Source organism: Sardina pilchardus, chromosome 9 (assembly GCF_963854185.1).
Source record: "Sardina pilchardus chromosome 9, fSarPil1.1, whole genome shotgun sequence".
In the NCBI taxonomy this organism is placed as follows: Eukaryota; Metazoa; Chordata; class Actinopteri; order Clupeiformes; family Clupeidae; genus Sardina; species Sardina pilchardus.
In genome coordinates this window covers 5,575,247-5,595,246 of record NC_085002.1, presented here as the reverse complement: position 1 = coordinate 5,595,246, position 20,000 = coordinate 5,575,247, and the positions used below count along the sequence as shown (strand labels likewise).

At 45.3% G+C, this 20,000-nt stretch overlaps 2 protein-coding genes across 4 annotated transcripts in view; both read left to right on the top strand.

Annotated features, from left to right (window-relative positions):
- Window positions 1–11,856, top strand: part of LOC134092499 (mitogen-activated protein kinase 14A) — a 27,038-nt gene extending 15,182 nt beyond the window's left edge. For 2 of the 3 annotated variants that reach the window (XM_062545390.1, XM_062545392.1), the window contains exons 6-12: window positions 815–862; window positions 1,340–1,454; window positions 2,484–2,555; window positions 7,328–7,407; window positions 8,356–8,434; window positions 8,830–9,003; window positions 9,323–11,856. In XM_062545390.1, coding sequence (XP_062401374.1) covers window positions 815–862; window positions 1,340–1,454; window positions 2,484–2,555; window positions 7,328–7,407; window positions 8,356–8,434; window positions 8,830–9,003; window positions 9,323–9,390 — 636 coding nt within the window. In that variant the 3' untranslated portion in view covers window positions 9,391–11,856. Of the gene's footprint in view, window positions 1–814; window positions 863–1,339; window positions 1,455–2,483; window positions 2,556–6,465; window positions 6,546–7,327; window positions 7,408–8,355; window positions 8,435–8,829; window positions 9,004–9,322 lie in introns of all 3 variants that reach the window. The other variant, XM_062545391.1, reaches the window with a different exon arrangement.
- A 1,256-nt stretch (window positions 11,857–13,112) lies between these two features.
- The window catches only part of srpk1b (SRSF protein kinase 1b), a 55,977-nt gene continuing 49,089 nt past the window's right edge, over window positions 13,113–20,000 (top strand). The window contains exons 1-2 of the mRNA XM_062545386.1: window positions 13,113–13,220; window positions 14,113–14,167. Coding sequence (XP_062401370.1) covers window positions 13,208–13,220; window positions 14,113–14,167 — 68 coding nt within the window. The 5' untranslated portion in view covers window positions 13,113–13,207. The remainder of the gene's footprint in view (window positions 13,221–14,112; window positions 14,168–20,000) is intronic.

Sequence of the window (20,000 nt, the reverse complement as noted above, 5' to 3'; positions counted from 1 at the left end):
ATAATCACGGCAGTTTCTTGGTGTGCCTGAGAGCCCCTGCATGTAAACAGCCCTGTGTAGCCAGGGCAGACATATAGCCCCTGGGGGTGGGGGGTGGTTTACGGTGCTGCCGGGGCATTAGTGAGGTAGATTAGACCATGGGGGTGCAGGGGCTGTTGTGGGGGCAGTGTGGCAGATTAGACTGGGCTAGGGTGGGATTGAGGGTGTTGTTGGGGCATTAGCGGGGTAGATTAGAGTCGGGGTGGATGGGGTGGGGGGGGGGGGGGGGTTACGGGGGTATTAGTGTGGTATGTGAGTTTTATGGGGGCAGTGAGGATGTGGTGTGGTGGCAGAGAGAGCTGGCTGGGTGGAGATGTGGGCGCTCTGGCCAGCGCGTGTGTGTGTGTGTGTGTGTGTGTGTGTGTGTGTGTGTGTGTGTGTGTGTGTGTGTGTGTGTGTGTGTGTGTGTGTGTGTGTGTGTGTGTGTGTGCGTGTGTGCGCTCAGTAAGGGTTGTTATCAGGCATGGAGCTCTGCTCACCGTGAGCACTTTACGACCCGCACTAATGAGAACAGAGAAACCAGAGGAGCACAACACTAAAACATCCCTCTCTCTCTCCCTCTCCCTCTCTCTCTCCCTCTCCCTCTCTCCATCTATCTCTCTCTCTCCATCTCTCTCCCTCCCTCTTATCTTTCTTTTTCTTTTTTTCTCATTTGTCTTTCTGGCCATCTTTTATTCCTCCCTACTCTACACCTCTCTCCATCCCTCCACCCCTCCTCCTCTCCTCCTCTCCCTCTCTCTCTATTTCTCTCCTTCTCTCTCTTTCTCCCTAATAGGATCTGAAGCCTAGTAACCTGGCGGTGAACGAGGACTGTGAGTTGAAGGTAAGATAGTGAGCGAAGACATTCATCCCATATCAAGCAAAACACACCGAACATGTCAGCATGCTTCCTCTGAACAGTCACGTAAGGGATAATCAACGACGCGCCGTGCGTTTTTAGGAAAATAATGCACATTCGAAGTGGTAATAAGGACTTTACACTTCGATAAGTGCATTATTTTCCTAGAAACGCACGGCGTGGAGTTGATTATCCCGCTTATACCACTGCTACTATCATTTTCGTTTATATTGCCGCTGTCTTAGATACAACTTTGCTGTTTTTACCATTACATTCACATTGGCGAATTGATATTCAAGTGTAATAAGCCCAAAAAAAGGAGCTACTTCATAGCCGTACGGTATATAGAAAAATAATGCACGTTCCAAATAGCGCATCACAATCGGAAATTTGACCAAGCAGTGGTATAAATTTGAATAATCTTGTGTAAACAGCATCTCTCCTCTCCTGGCGTCTCTGTAGATTCTGGACTTTGGTCTGGCGCGACACACAGATGACGAGATGACCGGTTACGTGGCGACGCGCTGGTACCGGGCGCCAGAGATCATGCTCAACTGGATGCACTACAACATGACCGGTAGGCACCGCCAAGCCCTCTTTTCTGTTTTTTTTTTGAAGTATTATATTTTGTTGGCCTTTTTATGCCGTTAATATGACAGGACAGTGGAGAATGACAGGAAGTGAGTGGGAGAGAGAGTTGGGGTGGGATCGGGAGAGGACCACGGGGCGGGAATCGAACCCGGGTCGGCACCGTATGGTGCAGGTGCCGCACCACAGATGTAGCCAGCAAAGCCCTCTTCAGGTCCCCGCCACTGCTCCACTACAACATGACCGCTAGAAACCGTATTGTCCACTGTAGATGACCTTCAGTGCCTGCTCGGTGCCCCAAGAGAAGTCCAGCGTTATGCACTGCGGTGTGTTTTTCTAACTTGTTCCTGGATGAGGGCCTGCTAGGTACAGCAGTACAGAGAGATTGATGGACAACCTAGTGACTGACAGTCCAAACATCGGTCAACTCTGTTTGTATAGCGCGACATATGAGTTGGCCCAGAGTACAGTTGAGGCAGTTAAGAGTTGATGCTGCAGAAATCCATACAAAGAGTGAATAGGGCAGCAAGCAGTAGTCCAAAAACATAAATCAAACAAGATCAAATTCAGTGAAGTTATTAAGTAAAACTTGATCAGTTTGATCAAGTAATAAGTAATAGATAAATAGCAGTTGTAATAGGTGACCTGAAGTGACCTGGTCATTCCAGCTGCCTGGTTGTCCCACATCTGAGGTGTTTGACTAGTGATTCATCTAAATGCTGATTGGACAGCCATCCGAGCGCTGGCTAATCTGATGCCAGCACCAATGAAGCGTTACCGTGGAGATCACCTTCATCACACCCTAGAGCTCTAGTGGAGAGTGACGCGCCTGAGTCCAGCCCTCTTTAAAGTGCTGCAGGTGTGCAGAGGGGTCAGTTCATGGAGAGTTTAAGAGGGATCGGGAAAAGAAAACTTCAGTCGACCATGGATGATTGTGCTAATTAACTGAAGTGAGTAGGAGAAGATTAAGAGTGTGTGTGTGTGTGTGTGTGTGTGTGTGTGTGTGTGTGTTTTGCAGTTGACATCTGGTCGGTGGGTTGCATCATGGCGGAGCTGCTGACGGGACGAACGCTCTTCCCTGGAACAGACCGTATCCTTTAACACTGCATCTGTGTTCTCTGTGTTGTTCCGTGTTTACGTTGCTCTTGTTTACTTTGGTTTGTTTACTTTGTTCTTTTTGTTGTCATCTGAGCCAAGTAGTTGAGTTTGATGGACTCCTGGTGTGATTATCCCTGTGCTGCAGTAGGTCTGAAATGCGGTTGATCTCCGTCAGGGTGAATGGTCTGAATGTGCACGGTCCATACGTGCGGTCACACGTAGCGTTGCACATTCTATTGTGGCAGAGGAAGTGCATTGTTGCAGCGTACGCACCGTGAACATTCTGCTTCAGTTATGCGTACTGTGGAGCACAGCGATTTAGAAATCATCAGAATCTCCACACACACGGCTGTTATCATATGGAACATATACGCAAGAGATAAGAATCTCCACACACACGGCTGTTATCATATCAGGCATAAGCAAGGAATCTGAATTCACACTTAGCTGTTGCTATCAGATAAAGCATAAGCAATTAATGCGAACCTAGGCATGGTTTGCTCGAATGCGCTGCACATGTGTAAAAAGGTGTACTTATTGGCGACATGAGTGGCAGTAAAAAGCCAATTCGTCAGCGTCTAGTGTTGGGTAGAGGTCAGTCAAAGGTCAGAGGTCGGGGGAATACTGAGTGACCATGCGGAGGACTAACTTCAGTCCCAGCTGCCACATAGGTGCCGTCACACACTGGCTCAAACGTTGACCTGGATTGCCTCAGTGGCGGCCTCTAGAGGTCAGTAGAGGGCAGCGCGGGCGGAACGGTTGGTCAGCGGGCCGGTCCAGTTCCCTGGCGGCCCCCGTGGAGGATGACTCAGCCTCGGCAGCCCTGCTGGAGTCAGTGTGACTCACGGGGTTAACTGCCTCTGTGGCAGAATGAACTTCACTCACACAAACCTCGCCTGTGGCACTGGGAAACACACACACACACACACACACACACACACACACACACACACACTAACGTACACACAGTTCCACACCCCCCACCCATGCACGCCTGGTCACAGCCACACACACACACACACACACACACACACACACACACAAGCACCGTTCCTACAGAAGCTTTGTTTTTGTTATGGTTGGGAGCTGGTGAGAGCGCTGTCGGCGCTATCACTTTCTTATAAACACTCGGAGGACAGTTTGACCCACAGTTCCAGGAAAGTGTTATATTGATAACATCAGCTGGAGTCTGCCCTCATTCCCTCCCCAACATCCACTCTCTGCCTGCTCGCTGTTTATCTGGTGACGTACAGCTTCAGCTGTGTGTGTGTGTGTGTGTGTGTGTGTGTGTGTGTGTGTGTGTGTGCGTGTGAGAGAGAGACACACACACACACACGCACTCACTCATACACTCACACCATCTTGATCAGGTTACAGCACACAGCCGCTTCTTCTGCTGCCTGACCTTTTACGGAGGCAAACAAAGTCATTCTATACACTCCGTCTCCGAGGGTGTGTGTGTGTGTGTGTGTGTGTGTGTGTGTTTCAGTGTGTTTCAGTGTTTTTTTGTGAGTCTCATCCATCCATTCACTGCCGAGCGAGGCGGGGGTGTCAAGGAGCCAGCGCCTGCCAAACCAGAAATATTTACGTAGCATGCAAGGATTGCAAAACAATCAGACATGCCCAAAGTGTTAGATCAACCATTTTCATGGCGCGCAGGTATTCCGAGATTGTGTAGCTTCAGGGATGAGGAAACTAACGGAGCCGGAATGCCCACATGCTTTCCCTGTGGACAAATGCTTCCTAGTCTAATGCATTTGGTTTTGTGATGTTTAGTTGTGTGTGATGTTTTTGCCGTCGAATGGACGACTGCTGTGCGTCCAGTTCAGTCTTGAGCTATTAGAATTGGCTTCTAGTTGGCATGGCTGTGGGACTGTGCCATCAGAAGAGGCTTCTAGTTGGCTTGGCTGCTTGGCATGGCTTCAGGACTGGGCCATCAGTAGTGCCCCCTGCTTGCCATGGCTTTAGGACTGGGCTATCAGTAGTGCCCCCTGCTTGGCATGGCTTCAGGACTGGGCTATCAGTAGTGCCCCCTGCTTGGCATGGCTTCAGGACTGGGCCATCAGTAGTGCCCCCTGCTTGGCATGGCTGTAGGACTGGGCTATCAGAAGTGCCCCCTGCTTGGCATGGCTGTGGGACTGGGCTATCAGAAGTGCCCTCTGCTTGGCATGGCTGTAGGACTGGGCTATCAGAAGTGCCCTCTGCTTGGCATGGCTGTAGGACTGGGCTATCAGAAGTGCCCTCTGCTTGGCATGGCTGTAGGACTGGGCTATCAGAAGTGCCCCCTGCTTGGCATGGCTGTGGGACTGGGCTATCAGAAGTGCCCTCTGCTTGGCATGGCTGTAGGACCGGTCCAATGCTGCAGTCGCATGCCACGCGCCTGGGCTCCTGCTTGGCTGCATCACGTCTCAATAGCGCCCTCTAGTGTCGACTCTCAGCATGTCACTGCTCTTCATCCAGCCAAGCGTCAGAGCTGCTCACTCTGGAATGGATCCGGCTGAGACCTGGCTGAGATCTGCCTGTGATCCGGCTCTGATGTGGTCTAGAGTGCACTTCTTATCTGAGGTCACTTTGTCCTTCTCTCCATCACTCATGCGTCTCTGTTGTCCCAGTGTCCTCACTAACACTAACGCCTATGCAGCTGAGTACACAACTTCAGCCAGAATTTGCCATGATTTTGTCATAGCTATGAAAGGAATCGCCAAAAGAGGAGGTCGCCGAATAGGAGGAATGCGTCTTGTAATATGACCTATTCAACAATCAGCGGTTTATTGTCTGCGACGTTCCACAACCAAAAGTCTAGCATGTTAGAGTTTTTGAGGAATCTCCTACGACTCCATGTCGACACTGACGCTGTGACGACACGCGATGAGTAGTCCACGCTATCTTGTGATGTGGCCAAACTCCTGACCAACGTGCGACAAGAATTCACGGTTCTGTGATTGCCTAGTCCAGCGGTTCTCAAACCGTGGTACGGGTTCCACTGGTGGCACGCGGACTCTCTGTTGTGGTACTCTGGGAGTCCCCAAGATGTTTTATTTCATGAAGACAAAAATCTTTTAGCTTTCTTGAAAAAATAACAAAATGCAAAACAGTATGTACAATGTAAAATATATTTCAATTGGCCTGTGCCAGCGTATTTTAATGCTGGTTATAATGGTGCTGCTCCATTGCTCTCTGAGGTGGTACTCGATGTGAAAAGTTAGAGAACTGCTGGCCTTGTCTGACGTGGTCAATCATAAAAGACCATCGTGGAAGACAAGCAAATCTCCACAGGCCACAAGACCACTCCAGTAGGTCAGGTCTGTTCTGACCTCATCTGCGGTCAACGTTGTGTGCTACTTTACACCACCCTGCTCAACCCACGCCCTCCTCTTCCACTGGACATAGCACGCACCCCTGCCCCTAACTGTCCACCCCTTCAGCTGATAAGCCGCGTCACACCCTTGAGAGGTGTGTGTGTGTGTGTGTGTGTGTGTGTGTGTGTGTGTGTGTGTGTGTGTGTGTGTGTGTGTGTGTGTGTGTGTGTGTGTGTGTGTGTGTGTGTGTGTGTGTGTGTGTGTGTGTGTGTGTGTGTAGGGGGAATCTGCCTTGTCTGGAAGATAGAAATGCGTGGCGGGGTAAGTGTCCACACTAGAAGTCACCACAGATGTAGCCCTGGTCCAGTGCAGGGTCCGAGCTGCTGTCCTCCAATCCCCTGGGAGGAGCGGTGACCCTCGGCCGGTGCTGGGAAGCTTTCAGGTAGCCGTGAGTTTTCCTTTCTGTGGTCTGGAAGATACTGACCAGTTGAAGCTTGAGTTTTCCAGTGACCAGTTGAAGCGTGAGTTTTCCATTGACCTGTTGAAGCGTGAGTTTTCCATTGGCCAGTTGAAGCGTGAGTTTTCCTTTATGTGGTGTGGAAGATATTGACCAGTTGAAGCTTATCATGATGCTGATGGGGACACCTGGCCCAGAACTCTTGATGAAAATCTCCTCAGAGTCTGTGAGTCTATGAGACCTGCCTGGCCTTGAGCTGACCAGAGCAGAGCCTGCCCGCCTGCGCGTGTGTGTGTGTGTGTGTGTGTGTGTGTGTGTGTGTGTGTGCGTCTGTGTGCGTGCAATGTCTGGACACTACTGCCTGCCCTCTGTCTCACTCTTTCTTTTTCTCTCTTGCTCTCACTCTCAGTCTTTTATATCACTCTTTCCTTCTCTCTATCTCACTCCTTCTGGTCACACTGCATCTCGTTCTCTCCCTTTCCCTCACTCATTCTCTTTCTCTCCCTCTCTTTCTCTCCCTGTCTCTCCCTCTCTTTGTCTCTCTATCACTCTCTCCCTCTCTCTCTGTCCCTGGCATGTTGTAATCACTCCTCCTTTCATCTAGTGTAATTATGAGTGTGCTGTGCTGTGCTGTGCTGGAAGAGGTCCTGATGGGAGCCCTGGCTAGAGGACTGATGGGCCAAGTGGCTTCCTGACCTCTGAGTGGAGTGAAGCTTCCTTTGATCTTAACTGCTCTCTCATGTGGACCTCTCACAAGCCTGTGTGTGTAGTATGCAACACTGTGTGTGTCTGTGTGTGTTTGTGTGTGTGTCTGTGTGTGTGCGTTTAAGCTCCTTTTTCTGCTCTCCACGCTCTCCTTCCCCACACCCCACTCCTCTCTGTTGCCATGGAGACCAGTGAGGAGGTGTGTGGTGACGGGACAGTAGAGGTGCTGTCTGTGTATCTGTGTTTGTTTGTTGGTTTGTTTGTTTGTTTGTGTGTTGTTTGGCCCTTGACTCTGTTTATAAGATATAAACCAGCTTCAGCAGATAATGAGGCTGACGGGAACTCCGCCTGCCTCCCTTATAAGCAGGATGCCCAGTCATGAGGTGAGAACTGCCCCTGGAACTTTCAGATGACTTTCAGATGACCTTCAGATGACCTTCAGATGACCTACGGATGACTTTTCAGATGATGCGGCTGAAGCCATCAGTAGTAAAACTGCATGGCGGCTCCAAAAACGGAGCACATTTCCATTTTGTCCCCTTTTGGGGAAAACGAGAAATGAAACGAGAAATTTAAAAGTCCAGTCGAGTCCAGTTCGACACCCAGTGAAAGATGTCTAAATAAGTTCCTTCCTGCTCACTTGATCTTCAGTCTGTTGTCCTACACTAGGTAGATCCAAAACCTGGCAGGTGCCGGGTTCCAAAAGTTTAGAACATGAGAAAACAAAGCGGAATCCGCACACTGCGCTCCACGTTAACTGTTTTAATTTAAGTAACGTTTCGGGGCAACCGCCCTTCTTCAGACTTGAGAGACTTGTCGAGTTTGAAGGAAGGGCAGTCGCCCGAAACATGACTTTTGAAACCACTGAGGAGAGAAGCTGTAACTGTATCCAGGAGAGGAGAGAGAGAGAGCTGAAGCCAGACTTCATTACGAGTGAATTAAACCAGCGACCCTCACCAGTGAGCTACCAATGAGTTTCCCCTCAGGGTCCCTCAGCCCTGACCTGTCTGTGCTGCTTACCTGATTGCTTTGACCTTTAACCTTACTGCTGTGGTCACATGCACTGTTTGACCTTTGACCTTTGACCTTACTGCTGTGGTCACGTGCACTGTTTGGCCAGTGAGTTACTGTATACTCAGCACCGTTGCTTGCTCTGAGCACAAGCTGCCTCTCCACTCCTGTCTTGGTGTGTGACCCTGACGATGAGTTCCTCATACATCACTGCATGGAGAAGCTGAAGAGGTGTGTGTGTGTGTGTGTGTGTGTGTGTGTGTGTGTGTGTGTGTGTGTACTTCAGCAGAGTCATGGTGTTCTTTGTGTTCTGAATACAGGCGAGGAACTACATCAACTCACTCCCCCAGATGCCAAAAAGGAACTTTGCGGATGTGTTCATTGGGGCAAACCCAACGGGTAGGTGATTCAGCAGCAGTATGAACATGAGTTCCTCTATGGAGAGTTACTGTAGAGTCACTAGGTGGGTTTACATGGACTCTTTTATACGGATGAGTTCCTCTATAGAGAATTACTGTAGAGTCACTAGGTGGGTTTACATGGACTCTTTTATACGGATGAGTTCCTCTATAGAGAATTACTGTAGAGTCACCAGGTGGGTTTACATGGACTCTTTTATGCGGATGAGTTCTTCTATGGAGAATTACTGTAGAGTCACCAGGTGGGTTTACATGGACTCTTTTATATGGATTAGAATCGAGATTTGAGATTATCAAACGAGAGAGCGAGTATTGGCATTTGTATGTGTGTGTTTGTGTGTGTCTGTGTAAATGTTTGGCCCTCTCGCCTCACAGCCGTGGACCTGCTGGAGAAGATGCTGGTGCTGGACACGGATAAGCGGATCACGGCGTCCGAGGCGCTGGCCCACCCGTACTTCGCCCAGTACCACGACCCAGACGACGAGCCCGAGGCCGAGCCTTACGACCAGAGCTTCGAGAGCCGCGAGCTGGAGATCGACGAGTGGAAAAGTAAGTCTGTAACACACACACACACACACACACACACACACACACACACACAGACCTGCTGGCATTGCAGAAGTGCCAATGCTAAAGTAGTCTCTGAACTGGAATTGAAATGTTAAGAGATTGTTTATGGGTTCTGTAAGTGGAATCTTACAGGTAAAAAATGTGTTATTGAAGTAGCTTTTGTCCATGTGTTGAGTGAGCTGACTGTGAGGTGATCAGAGTGCATATGATGGACAGTGTGCCCCCCTCCCCTCCCCTCCCCTCCCCTCCCCTCTCCTCCCTTCCCCTCCCCCCCTCCCCTCCCCTCCCCTCCCCACAGGGCTGACGTTTGAGGCACTGGTCAGCTTTGTCCCTCCCCCCCTCGACGAAGACGAGATGGAGTCGTGAGGGAGGGAGAGGCGTGACTTGATGCGTGGTCCAGCCCCCTCTCGCCGGCCGCAGAGGAGACCATGCCCCCCGCTGGACCACCCCGCCCCCCATCCCCAAACAGGAAAACAACAACAACAACAACAACAACAACAACACAATCAGGAAATGGATGATCTCAAAGTGCCTGTAGCTGCACCGTCAGCTGTAGGTTCCCTCCATAGGCCAAAGGTCAAACAAGGCAATATCTTCGGCTCCTCCCCCTTACCTGTCATGAGATGTGGGTTGAAAACAAACCTCAAAATACAAAACCGCTAATACCGCGATATATTGACGCAGGGAAGACGCAGAAGACGTCTAACGTGAATGCCTCTCCTGAATTAGCAAATACACGGACAGCTACAAAAATACAGAACGCAGGGAGGAAATATTGACATGCAAAGCAAATAAACAGATGCTATTTGTTATACACAATGTATAGCCTATGCCTGTACAGGTTGGGATATGAGTTCTCCCAAAAAAGAGACTTGTGGAAGCAGCGCTTGATCATTTTCTCCAGGTTTTCTAGTTTTCCGTCTTCAGTCAGAGCAGAGTGCTGTGTCTGTCGTCTACTTGGGTGCTCCAGTGTTGGAGCCGTGTAAATAGATACCTTAGCAAGCACTCGTGTAAATAAGTTATGACAAGCGGCCACCGTTACCAGTTATTCTGCCAAGGAACGTCTCTCCTGCCTCTAGCCTCTCACCACACACACACACAGACACACATACACACAGACAGACACAGACACAGACACACACACAGACACACACATACACACACACACACACACAGACACACACACTCACTCACTTTTGCCCAGTGTGTGTCTTGCCGTGACCTCAGTTCTAAAAGAATGTCTGCTCAAATGCCTGCCAGTCAATCAGTTCCACAATCAAGAATGTCATCTTTTTTATTTTTGAATTTGGAGAATGTAGACCAATTTTCCAATTTTACAGCTAACAAGTTTTAAGCATAGCCTGACCAAGAGCTGGCCGCTGTCTTTAGTCCAGTCCCCCCCCCCGCTCTGCTTCCGTGCTCTGGAACCGGATGGACCCAGTAGAGCCGCATGAGTTGAGATCTGAGAGCCACTGGCCTCACAGCAGCTGAGCTTAGTTCAGATTCCCATCGGACATGATCCATTTCTAATCCTCTGCTGGGCAGAAGCTGTCTGTCTGTCTTATTTGAACCTCCTCTCCGTGTCCCAGAAGTCTGCAGGTGAACGCGTCTCCCAGTCCGCTGACTAAAGCAAGGCCACTCGGCCCTCTCCACATGTAATGGTCCCTCCTCTGTGCAAATTCTTTATTTTTATTGTTATTTTTATTTTTTTTGTTGTTGTTGAATGAAACGAACGGAGAGTATGCAGATGCATAGATTGCCTTCTCAACCTATAGGAACTTCTAATCCTGATTTAGAACGGCAAAGTGATTATTTTTAAAAGTTTTTAATTATTTTATTTGTTTTTTGCGTAATCCACTTGTTGTTCCCTGTTTGACGAAAAGTATGTGATACTGTTTGTATATTTAGACAAATGGATTTTGTTCCACTGTAGAAACGGCTGTCAGTGTGTATATGAGCCAGTGGTCAGACATCTGTGGGGACCCCCCCCCCCCCAACAGAAGCACTCAATACCAGCAGAACCCCCTGTTCCACATCACCTCAGCCCCCAGCAGAACCCCCTGTTCTCGCTCTGCACAACAAACACCACCACACCAAGACTGCCCCCCCCCCCCCACGAACACCCCACACCAAGACTGCCCCCAACAAAACACCCCCACACCAGGACTGCCCCCAACAAAACACCCCCACACCAGGACTGCCCCCAACAAAACACCCCCACACCAAGACTGCCCCAACAAAACACCCCCACACCAAGACTGCCCCCAACAATACACCCCCACACCAAGACTGCCCCCAACAAAACACCCCCACACCAGGACTGACCCCCACAAACCCCCTCACACCAAGACTGCCCCAACAAAACACCCCTCTCTATTTACATGTGTTTCAGTTTATTCCCAAATGTGGGTTCCTCATGGACTGGTATTATGTTGAACCTCTGAAAAGCAATATCGGTATGGAGCTTGGCTCTCTCTCTGTCTCTCTCTCTCTCTCTCTCTCTCTCTCTGAGTGTGTGGGATTGTTTTACTGTTCATGGGCACAAGTTTACAGGGTTCCAAAGGGTTCATATTTGACGTCACATAATTGGAAGACCGGTCCACATCGTATTTATTACATGGTGAGGAAAGCCATGTCTGCCATATATTAATGTGAGATATATAAATATATATATATAGTGATTCTTTTCTTTTTGTTGCAAAATGAAAGCATCTTGTCCTTGTCTTGTTGTTTTGTGGCCTGTGCACACAAACAATTCTCAGTCTACCAACAACACAGGTAACGCAAAACCACTGCATAAAATGAATAAATAAAGGCAATTATTTTTCAGAATCGTTGTCTTCTCATAAAACCATGTTTTGTTTGTCTTCAGTTCTGTCTCTAGTCCTTCGGGGGTGTATGATGTGAAAACACAGACGTGCACATTCTGTGCAGCACAGCTGAAACCGCTCTTGATGTTCTCCCATGACATCCCATAATTTTGGAGAGTACATACTGTAGCAGGGCTTTTTTTCCAGATTCAGAAGTAATTTCTTGTTCACTCTGCTCTCTTTAGCTCACCCCAGTAGTTTTCAATGCCATTCAGATCAGGGAACCATGGCAGAAGAATGTTGATTTTGTGTTCAGTAAACAATTGTTGTGTTGATTGTGATATGTCTTGGATCATTGCCCTGCTGGATGATCCAGTCATAACCCACTTTTAGTGTCTTGGCAGAGCCAATCAGAGTTTGTTTTGAAATGCCCAGGTACTTCATGCTGTTTTAGATTCCATCCTCCTTAATGAGTTTCTGAGGGCCTTTGGATTACGGTTGCATCTAAAAAAATTAAAAAAAAACATATCATGGAACATTTTCCCAATAAAAGTGAAAGTAAAACCAGCCCTAGAACCTCACAGACTCTCCACCATACTTATCATCTTTAGTTAGTCACAAGTAATGTAAGTCAATACGTTTGCTCGGCCCTGCATATAGTGTCTGTCTGTTTAAGCCATTTTACTAGACTGGAGATCACTAATTGGCCCAGTGCTGTTGCCTGGAGATTGGACACCATGTCTGAGCCTGGAATGACATGACATTTACACTTTACAGAGCAGACCTGTATATATTTTTTTAATTATATGAGTATTATGAGATATTAACTCATAAACAGGTGTGTTGTAGCTGGTATTTAATGTCCCATATACTTGGGTAATTAACGACAGACATATTATTCATGTTGTCAGTTCTGCATTGTGTCCAGTGAGTTTAAAATCAACCTTATTTGGTCACTTCTGAAAGCACGTATGTGAACCAGTAGATGGCACCAATGGTACAGTAATGGCTTTGAGTCTGGCATTGATGTGTAGTTAAAGTAAAATATTACTGGTGAACCTATTCTGATTTATATATTAGGACAGAGATTAGGATATAATTGACTTAAGCCTATAAATAAACCACTAACACGACAACTAAAGCTCCAAAAGTAATGTTTTAAAATGCTGTTATGTATGTTAAAAAAAAAGAAGAAAAAGAAAAAATAAACAGTCCCACAAATGTAACTTGATCTACTGATATATTTCAAGTACAACTGATCCAAGTGGCGGGGTGTGACGCTGATGTGACCAGTAGTTTGTGTATGCAAGTTATCAGCAGGACGCCTGCGCCGAAGTTGACACTCTGAACCTCTACGGAAAAACGGGTGAAACATGGAAAGAAAGGGTAAGCGGACCGCTATATTACAAAAAGAGAGTAGTGATACACTGACCATGTATTGCAACTGTGCCGAATAAAACGCACATGTCTAATGTTACTGATGCTCGGTGAACATCTGCTCCAGCGGAATGATTAGGGCATAGAGCATTGGCAAGACAATAGTGAACCATGCTTGGCAGCGAGGTAGCATTTAGCTGCCGAGCTAACGCAGATGTCCATAGAGCTACATTAGCAAGGCTGCGCTGTTTGCTCCTAAATTCATGCCGCTGTCTTGCCCTAAGTGTAGAACAGTTGATAACAATGATATATAATCACATTTGTTGCAATAAACTTACTGACATCATCGTTGTGTGCGTGTGTTTGTGTCAATATGTGTAACCAGCTAGCTTTTGAATGGCACACATGCAAGTTTATCCATATCGTCCAACTTTACTAATCTTAGCTAGCTCTTGAACGGGGTTACAAAGTATACACTTTGTTCACGAATTAGCTGTTTTTAGTAAATTTAGGACATGTACAGACAGTAGTTTGACTGGGAAAATTATATAACGTTACTATATAGGCCCATTGGTGGGTATGAGCCAACCAGCTACCTTCTGGTAGCGCGCTTTTTTCATCAGTATAATGAACCTGGTGTATTTACCAACCACGTGATCATGGACTTTTCAGTTATTTTCATAAAATGAATCTCTCAAACCTGTGTAGCCTATGAATGGACATCATTCAGAAGCTCTGCACACATTTTGTTTTTAATAGCGACGATTGTCGGCAAGTGCCATGGCATGCACTTTGCCCTGCGCAGATTTGACAGGTGGATCTAGGAAAGTGAACCTTACCTCATCTCCTATCATTAGAATGTGGGACACACTGTTCTAAGTCTGACTGTGTTCTGTTTCAGTGCTCGCTCTTCAGGCTCGGAAGAAAAGAACCAAACCCAGAAAGCCCGGCAAAAAGTAAGCTGTAGACATTTCATGGCATTGTAATTTTCTGGTTTAATACAGCTGTATCTGTTACAGCCTGGAGGTTTTACAGACAGGCGGTGTTACTGTACTTATCGCTCCACAAATGAGGCATTGTTAACGGCACATGCAGCCCCCTCTGCTTGTTAGGGAAGTGGTGCGGAAATGTAATTCCTAATGACACACTTAGGAACAGACTAAAAAGCCTTTTTTTCTAGTCCTTGACAGTGGTCGTACTGCTTAAATGGTTTAGTTATTCGTATCCGCTTGTGTCAAAGCCAAAACCATAATCTGTGAAGTTTAAGGAGTGTCATGCAAATGCTTTATCTATCATGTTTTATATCTATGTTATTACTTTCTATCTAAGTATGAAACGAGGATATTTATTTGTTTACATAGTAGGCTATGCTTTGTGCCAGGGGTGTCAGCCTCTTATTACCGGTAGGCAGTGGGCTGTATTTCTTTGGAATGAGACTTCGAAGGGGTCGTCATTGTCATGGTCATGATCATTTTTCCGCATGGGTTTGAGGTTGCTGTCAGGGCGTATGAAACCTGTTGTGCCGGATCTGGCCGTATTGTTGACACCCCTTCTTTATACACAGCAGCTATTCAGCTCTCTGTTGCTGCATAATGTTTGCAAGGTGGTCAAAAAGTCAACAAATCACCTGTGGTGATAATTTTGCCTTAGCGCCACCTTGTGGAAACTGTGCGTTAGCTACCCAGCGCTGATCCTGGGTCAGTGCCCTCTCATCTACCATGGCTGGCTCCTCCTGCAGAATGGACACAAAACCTATGATTATTTGGCTCAGCCAGGTGTGTGTGTGTGTGTGTGTGTGTGTGTGTGTGTGTGTGTGTGTGTGTGTGTGTGTGTGTGTGTGTGTGTGTGTGTGTGTGTGTGTGTGTGTGTGTGTGTGTGTGTGTGTGTGTGTGTGTGTGTGTGCGCGCGCGCGCTGAGTGTCAGTGGTGGTCTGATTACATGTTGTGTCCAGTGAGCTTCCTCCAGCTGACTAATGTAGGTTTTGAAATTAAACCAGAGAAGGCTGGCGTGGTCAGCTGAACACAGGTGTCTGTCCACTCCACACACACACACACACACACACACACACACACACACACACACACACACACACACACACACACACACACAAAGATGTCCACTCCAGTCCACACACCCACAGATGTCCACTCCTCACACACACACACACACACACACACACACACACACACACAGACAGACCGAGAGAGAGAGAGATGTCCACTCCACGTCCAGTTCCACTGTATGTTTGTGGAGAACTACTTCCTCAGACTGTTTGTGATCGTTTGTAAACGTTCACCGAAAACTCAAGGCTGATGGAAAACTGTTCACATACATTTGCGAATTTGATTGGACCTCAGGTGGGGGCCGGATCAGGGCCTGACTCCTCCCCTGCTCCATGCTGCACAGGTGCGGTGGTCTATGGAGGGCGGCGCAGTGGCCTGAACGTTGTGGGTTCAATTCCCGGCTTCCACCGTTGTGCCCTTGAACAAGGCACTTAACTCCTGAGTTGCTCCGGGGACAGTGTAGTCCCTTGTAATATAGTTGACATATCGAGAGCTGAGAACCAAAGGGGCGTAAGTGACATTTCACCAACTTTACAGGAGATTTTTGGCAGCTAAGAGAGCTCATCAAGAGCTTTCAGGTGATATATATATATATAACTTAATTTTGACCAAAATGTCACTTACGCCCCTTTGGTTCTCAGCCCTCGATATGTAAGTCACTTTGGACAAAAGAAAGTGTTAATTGTAATTTAATGGAAATGTTAATGGAGTCTGAACCAAGTGACATGACCTGATGTGACGTGATGAGGGGGGGCATTGGAAGTCACCCCTGTGCACAACCTGATGCCAATTGTTGATGAAGCTGGCGATTTGAGTTGAGCTTCTTGTTTCGTTGTTGGTTTCTTTTTTTTTTTTTTTTAGAATTATTTTTATTTGCTTTTCAGAGATTACATTGGATTCCCAGTATATCAAAACAAATGATCGGATCTTAACCAGCATAATCTCCATTCACACAAGTTACACAATATAGGCTTACACCCATATACATTACACAACATACATTTACACCCGTATCCCCATCCATATCCCCCCCATACTCCCCACCCACCCACCCTCCTACCCTCATGCATCCCCAGCCCTCACGCACACCCACACACACAACACACAACACACACAGACACACAGACACGTTCACAAACACATAAAAGGTTCCCCATCCAACCCCAGCTCATCAATTTTCCTTACCTGCACTTTTCATAGAGCCTTATACAATTCCTGCCATATGTTATTAAACTGTTGCTTTTTATTCCTGTCCTCATGCATTGCTCTTTCTATATTTAAGTAATATCTCATCAGTCCCCTCCATTCTTGTAAGGACGGGGCCTGTGCATCCTTCCAATGTTTTAAAATGAGTTTTTTAAGGACTAAGGAAGAAAACATCACCTGCCATCCAGTTGGATATTTCAGATGATCGGTTTTCTGCAAGAGACATTCTAACGCAGTTAATTTATGGCGCATTCTGCAGTTTATTGTTAACCAATTTTGTATTTCCATCCAAATCTCTTGAAGTTTCACACAGTCCCAGAACGCGTGTATGATGGTATCATCTTGAGAGCAGCACTTAACACATAGTGTGGAGGAAGAGGGATCAAATTTGTGTATTTTGGACTTAGTATAATATATTCTGGTCATAAGCTTATACTGTATAAGACAGAGGTTTTCATTGGTAGTAATAGCATTAGTTACGTTTAAACATTCTTTCCAACTTGTGTCTATATCTGAACAATGGAGGTCCTTGTTCCAACTGTCATATATTTTCTGCAAGGAGTAATTTCCTGTTTGAGCTTTAATCAGTAGGATATAGACTTTACCTATTAACTTATTTTTCTCTGCTCGCTTGAAAAGTAAGGTGACACCTCTTTGTCATATTTTAGGACAAAATGTTCTGTTATCAGATTTTTTAACTGTAAATATCTAAATATTTCATTGTCAGTCAGGTTAAAGTTGTTTTTAAGCTGCTTAAATGGAGCAACTTCATTTTGTAAAGTTATATCTGAGATCGTCATTACTCCTCCATTTATCCATGAGATCCAATTTATTTTCATATTTTGAATAGTGATGACCGGGTTATTCCAAAGGTGGGTTGTCCTAGGGACACTGATCACCTCTCCTAAAGTATGTTTTAAATCCCTCCATGCTTTTAATGTGCTGTTTATTACAAAACCTGCATGTTTAGTTTGTTTCTTAGAAAAAAGGGCTAAAAACCAGTTACCTGCCACAAATAGGTGGTTCTCTATGTTTATCCAACTTTCATCTGAGCCATTGATTATTTGCTTGATGTAATATACCTGTGCTGCAAGATAGTATAGCTCCAAATTTGGGAAGTTTAGCCCACCTTCTTTTCTGCTATTCTGGAGAAGTTTCCTGCTTAACCTGGGAGTTTTGCCTGACCAAATGAATGAACTAAATAGGCTATTAATAGTTCTAAAGAAAACTTTTGGAGGAGTCACTGGTATTGTTTGAAAAACAAACAGAAATTTTGGGAGCCATATCATTTTTATTAGATTAATTCTACCGTTAAGATTAATTGATAAGCCTACCCACTTGTCTAAGCTTATTTTCAGGTCTTTGATTAGCGAAGTGTAATTATCTTTGTACAATTTAACTTTATCCCTACTAATATAACAGCCTAAGTACTTAATATTTTCCTTTTTCCTTTAAACCTTAGCAATTCATTGTTATTGGGTTGTGCCCCTAAAATGGGAAAGATTTCTGTTTTATTAACATTCATTTTATACCCCGATAATTTTGAAAACTGCTCTATGATTTCCATTAAATTAGGGATAGATTTTTCAGCATTAGTTAGATACAGTAAAATATCATCTGCATACAGACTAAGTTTATAACACTCTCTACCTACTTTTATGCCACTTACCTTTTCTGATTGGCGGATCTTCTGTGCCAGCGGTTCGATAGCCAGAGCAAACAGTGAAGGGGATAGAGGGCATCCCTGCCTTGTTCCTCTTGTGATTTGGATCTTCTCTGACAAAATCCCATTTGAGTAGACATAGGCTGTCGGTGTCTTGTAAATAGTTTTGATAATTTTTATTATTTCTTTTGGGAAATTGTAGGCTTCCAATACTGCATAGAGGTAGGACCACTCAAGCCGATCAAATGCTTTTTCTGCATCGACTGCCATTAATGTTAGATCAATGTTTTCCTTTTTAGCAAACTGTATTAATGATATGCATGTTCTTACATTACTCTTTAGGTTTCTATTCTGTATAAAACCCGTCTGATTATAGTGAATAATTGAGGGAAGGACTTTAGCTATTCTATTATTTAACACCTTTGTAATTATTTTATTATCTCCGTTGATTAGGCTAATTGGTCTAAAATCAGATGGTGTTTTACATTCTCTTCCTGGTTTAGGGATTACAGTAATAATAGTCTGGTACATGGATGAAGGGAGTGTGTCCTTGGAACTGACATATGATATCACTTCCATAAACAGTGATTTTAGTTGTGTCCAAAATGTTGCATAAAATTCTGCTGGTAGTCCGTCCATACCAGGCGCCTTACCTTTTGGAAAACTATCTATTGCTGCCTTAACTTCAGTTTCAGATATTTCTTTAGCTAATTCTTGCTTGTGCTCCTCTGATAAGTATTTTATATTCACAGTTTCCAAAAAAATATTTTCTTTAACATCTTCTTGTTCCGAAGAATATAATTTTTAATAAAATGAGGCAAATTGTTGATTGATAATTTTGTTATCTCTAATAATACTGGTTGTTTCCAAGTCTTGTAGAACAATATTTTCCTGTCTTGACATATTTTTTACCATAGACGCCAATTGTTTACCCGTTTTGTTAGAAGATGCATAGCTTAGTCTATTCGAATTATATCTGACATCATTAGCCTTTTCCAGTAAAAGTTGATCATACTCTAATTTCAATTTCTGGAGGTTATCTAGGTCCTTTCTAGCTCTTGTACTCTTATGCAGCTGTTCTGCCCGAGTCATTTCCCTCTCTAAGTTTTTCATACTCTTATCCAATTCTGCCTTCTTTGTAGAGGTGTAAGAAATTATAATCCCACGAATATATGCTTTAAAAGCATCCCATATTATATAGACTGGTGGATTGTCAGGGTTAGGCTTTAGATTTGTTAAGATAAATTCATTAATATGTTTAGTTATATATGTAATAAATTCTTCCTCCTTCAAAAATTTCCTATTCATTCGCCAAACTCTTTGTGATATTTTATTTTGTGATGCACTCACACTGCATGTCACTGCAGCATGATCGGAAATCACAATTTCATGAATCTTGGATGTAATCACCTCTTCTAGACTTCTCTTGGAAATAAATATATAATCTAATCTGCTGTAGCTGTTTTGAACATGAGAATAGAATGTATAGTCTTTGCCTTTGGGTTGCTTCAATCTCCAAACATCAATCAGCTCATTTGTGGAAAGAAATCTTTGAAGTTCTTTGGGTACCATAGACTTTCTCTTTGTATTAGAGCTATCCTGTGCCGTAAAAACTTGGTCCAAGTCACCAGCCAATATAATGGTTCCTGTTGTGGTATCATCAAGAGATTTTTGGATGTCTTTAAGATATTTCATATTAGATGAGGGTGGATTGTATATATTAATTAATGTATATTTTTCTCCTAGGATAAGGTTTCGTTGTTGGTTTCGTGTCGCATGGACAGCATCCCAAACACACACACACACACACACGCACACACACACACACACGCACACATACCCCATTAGGGCCGCACC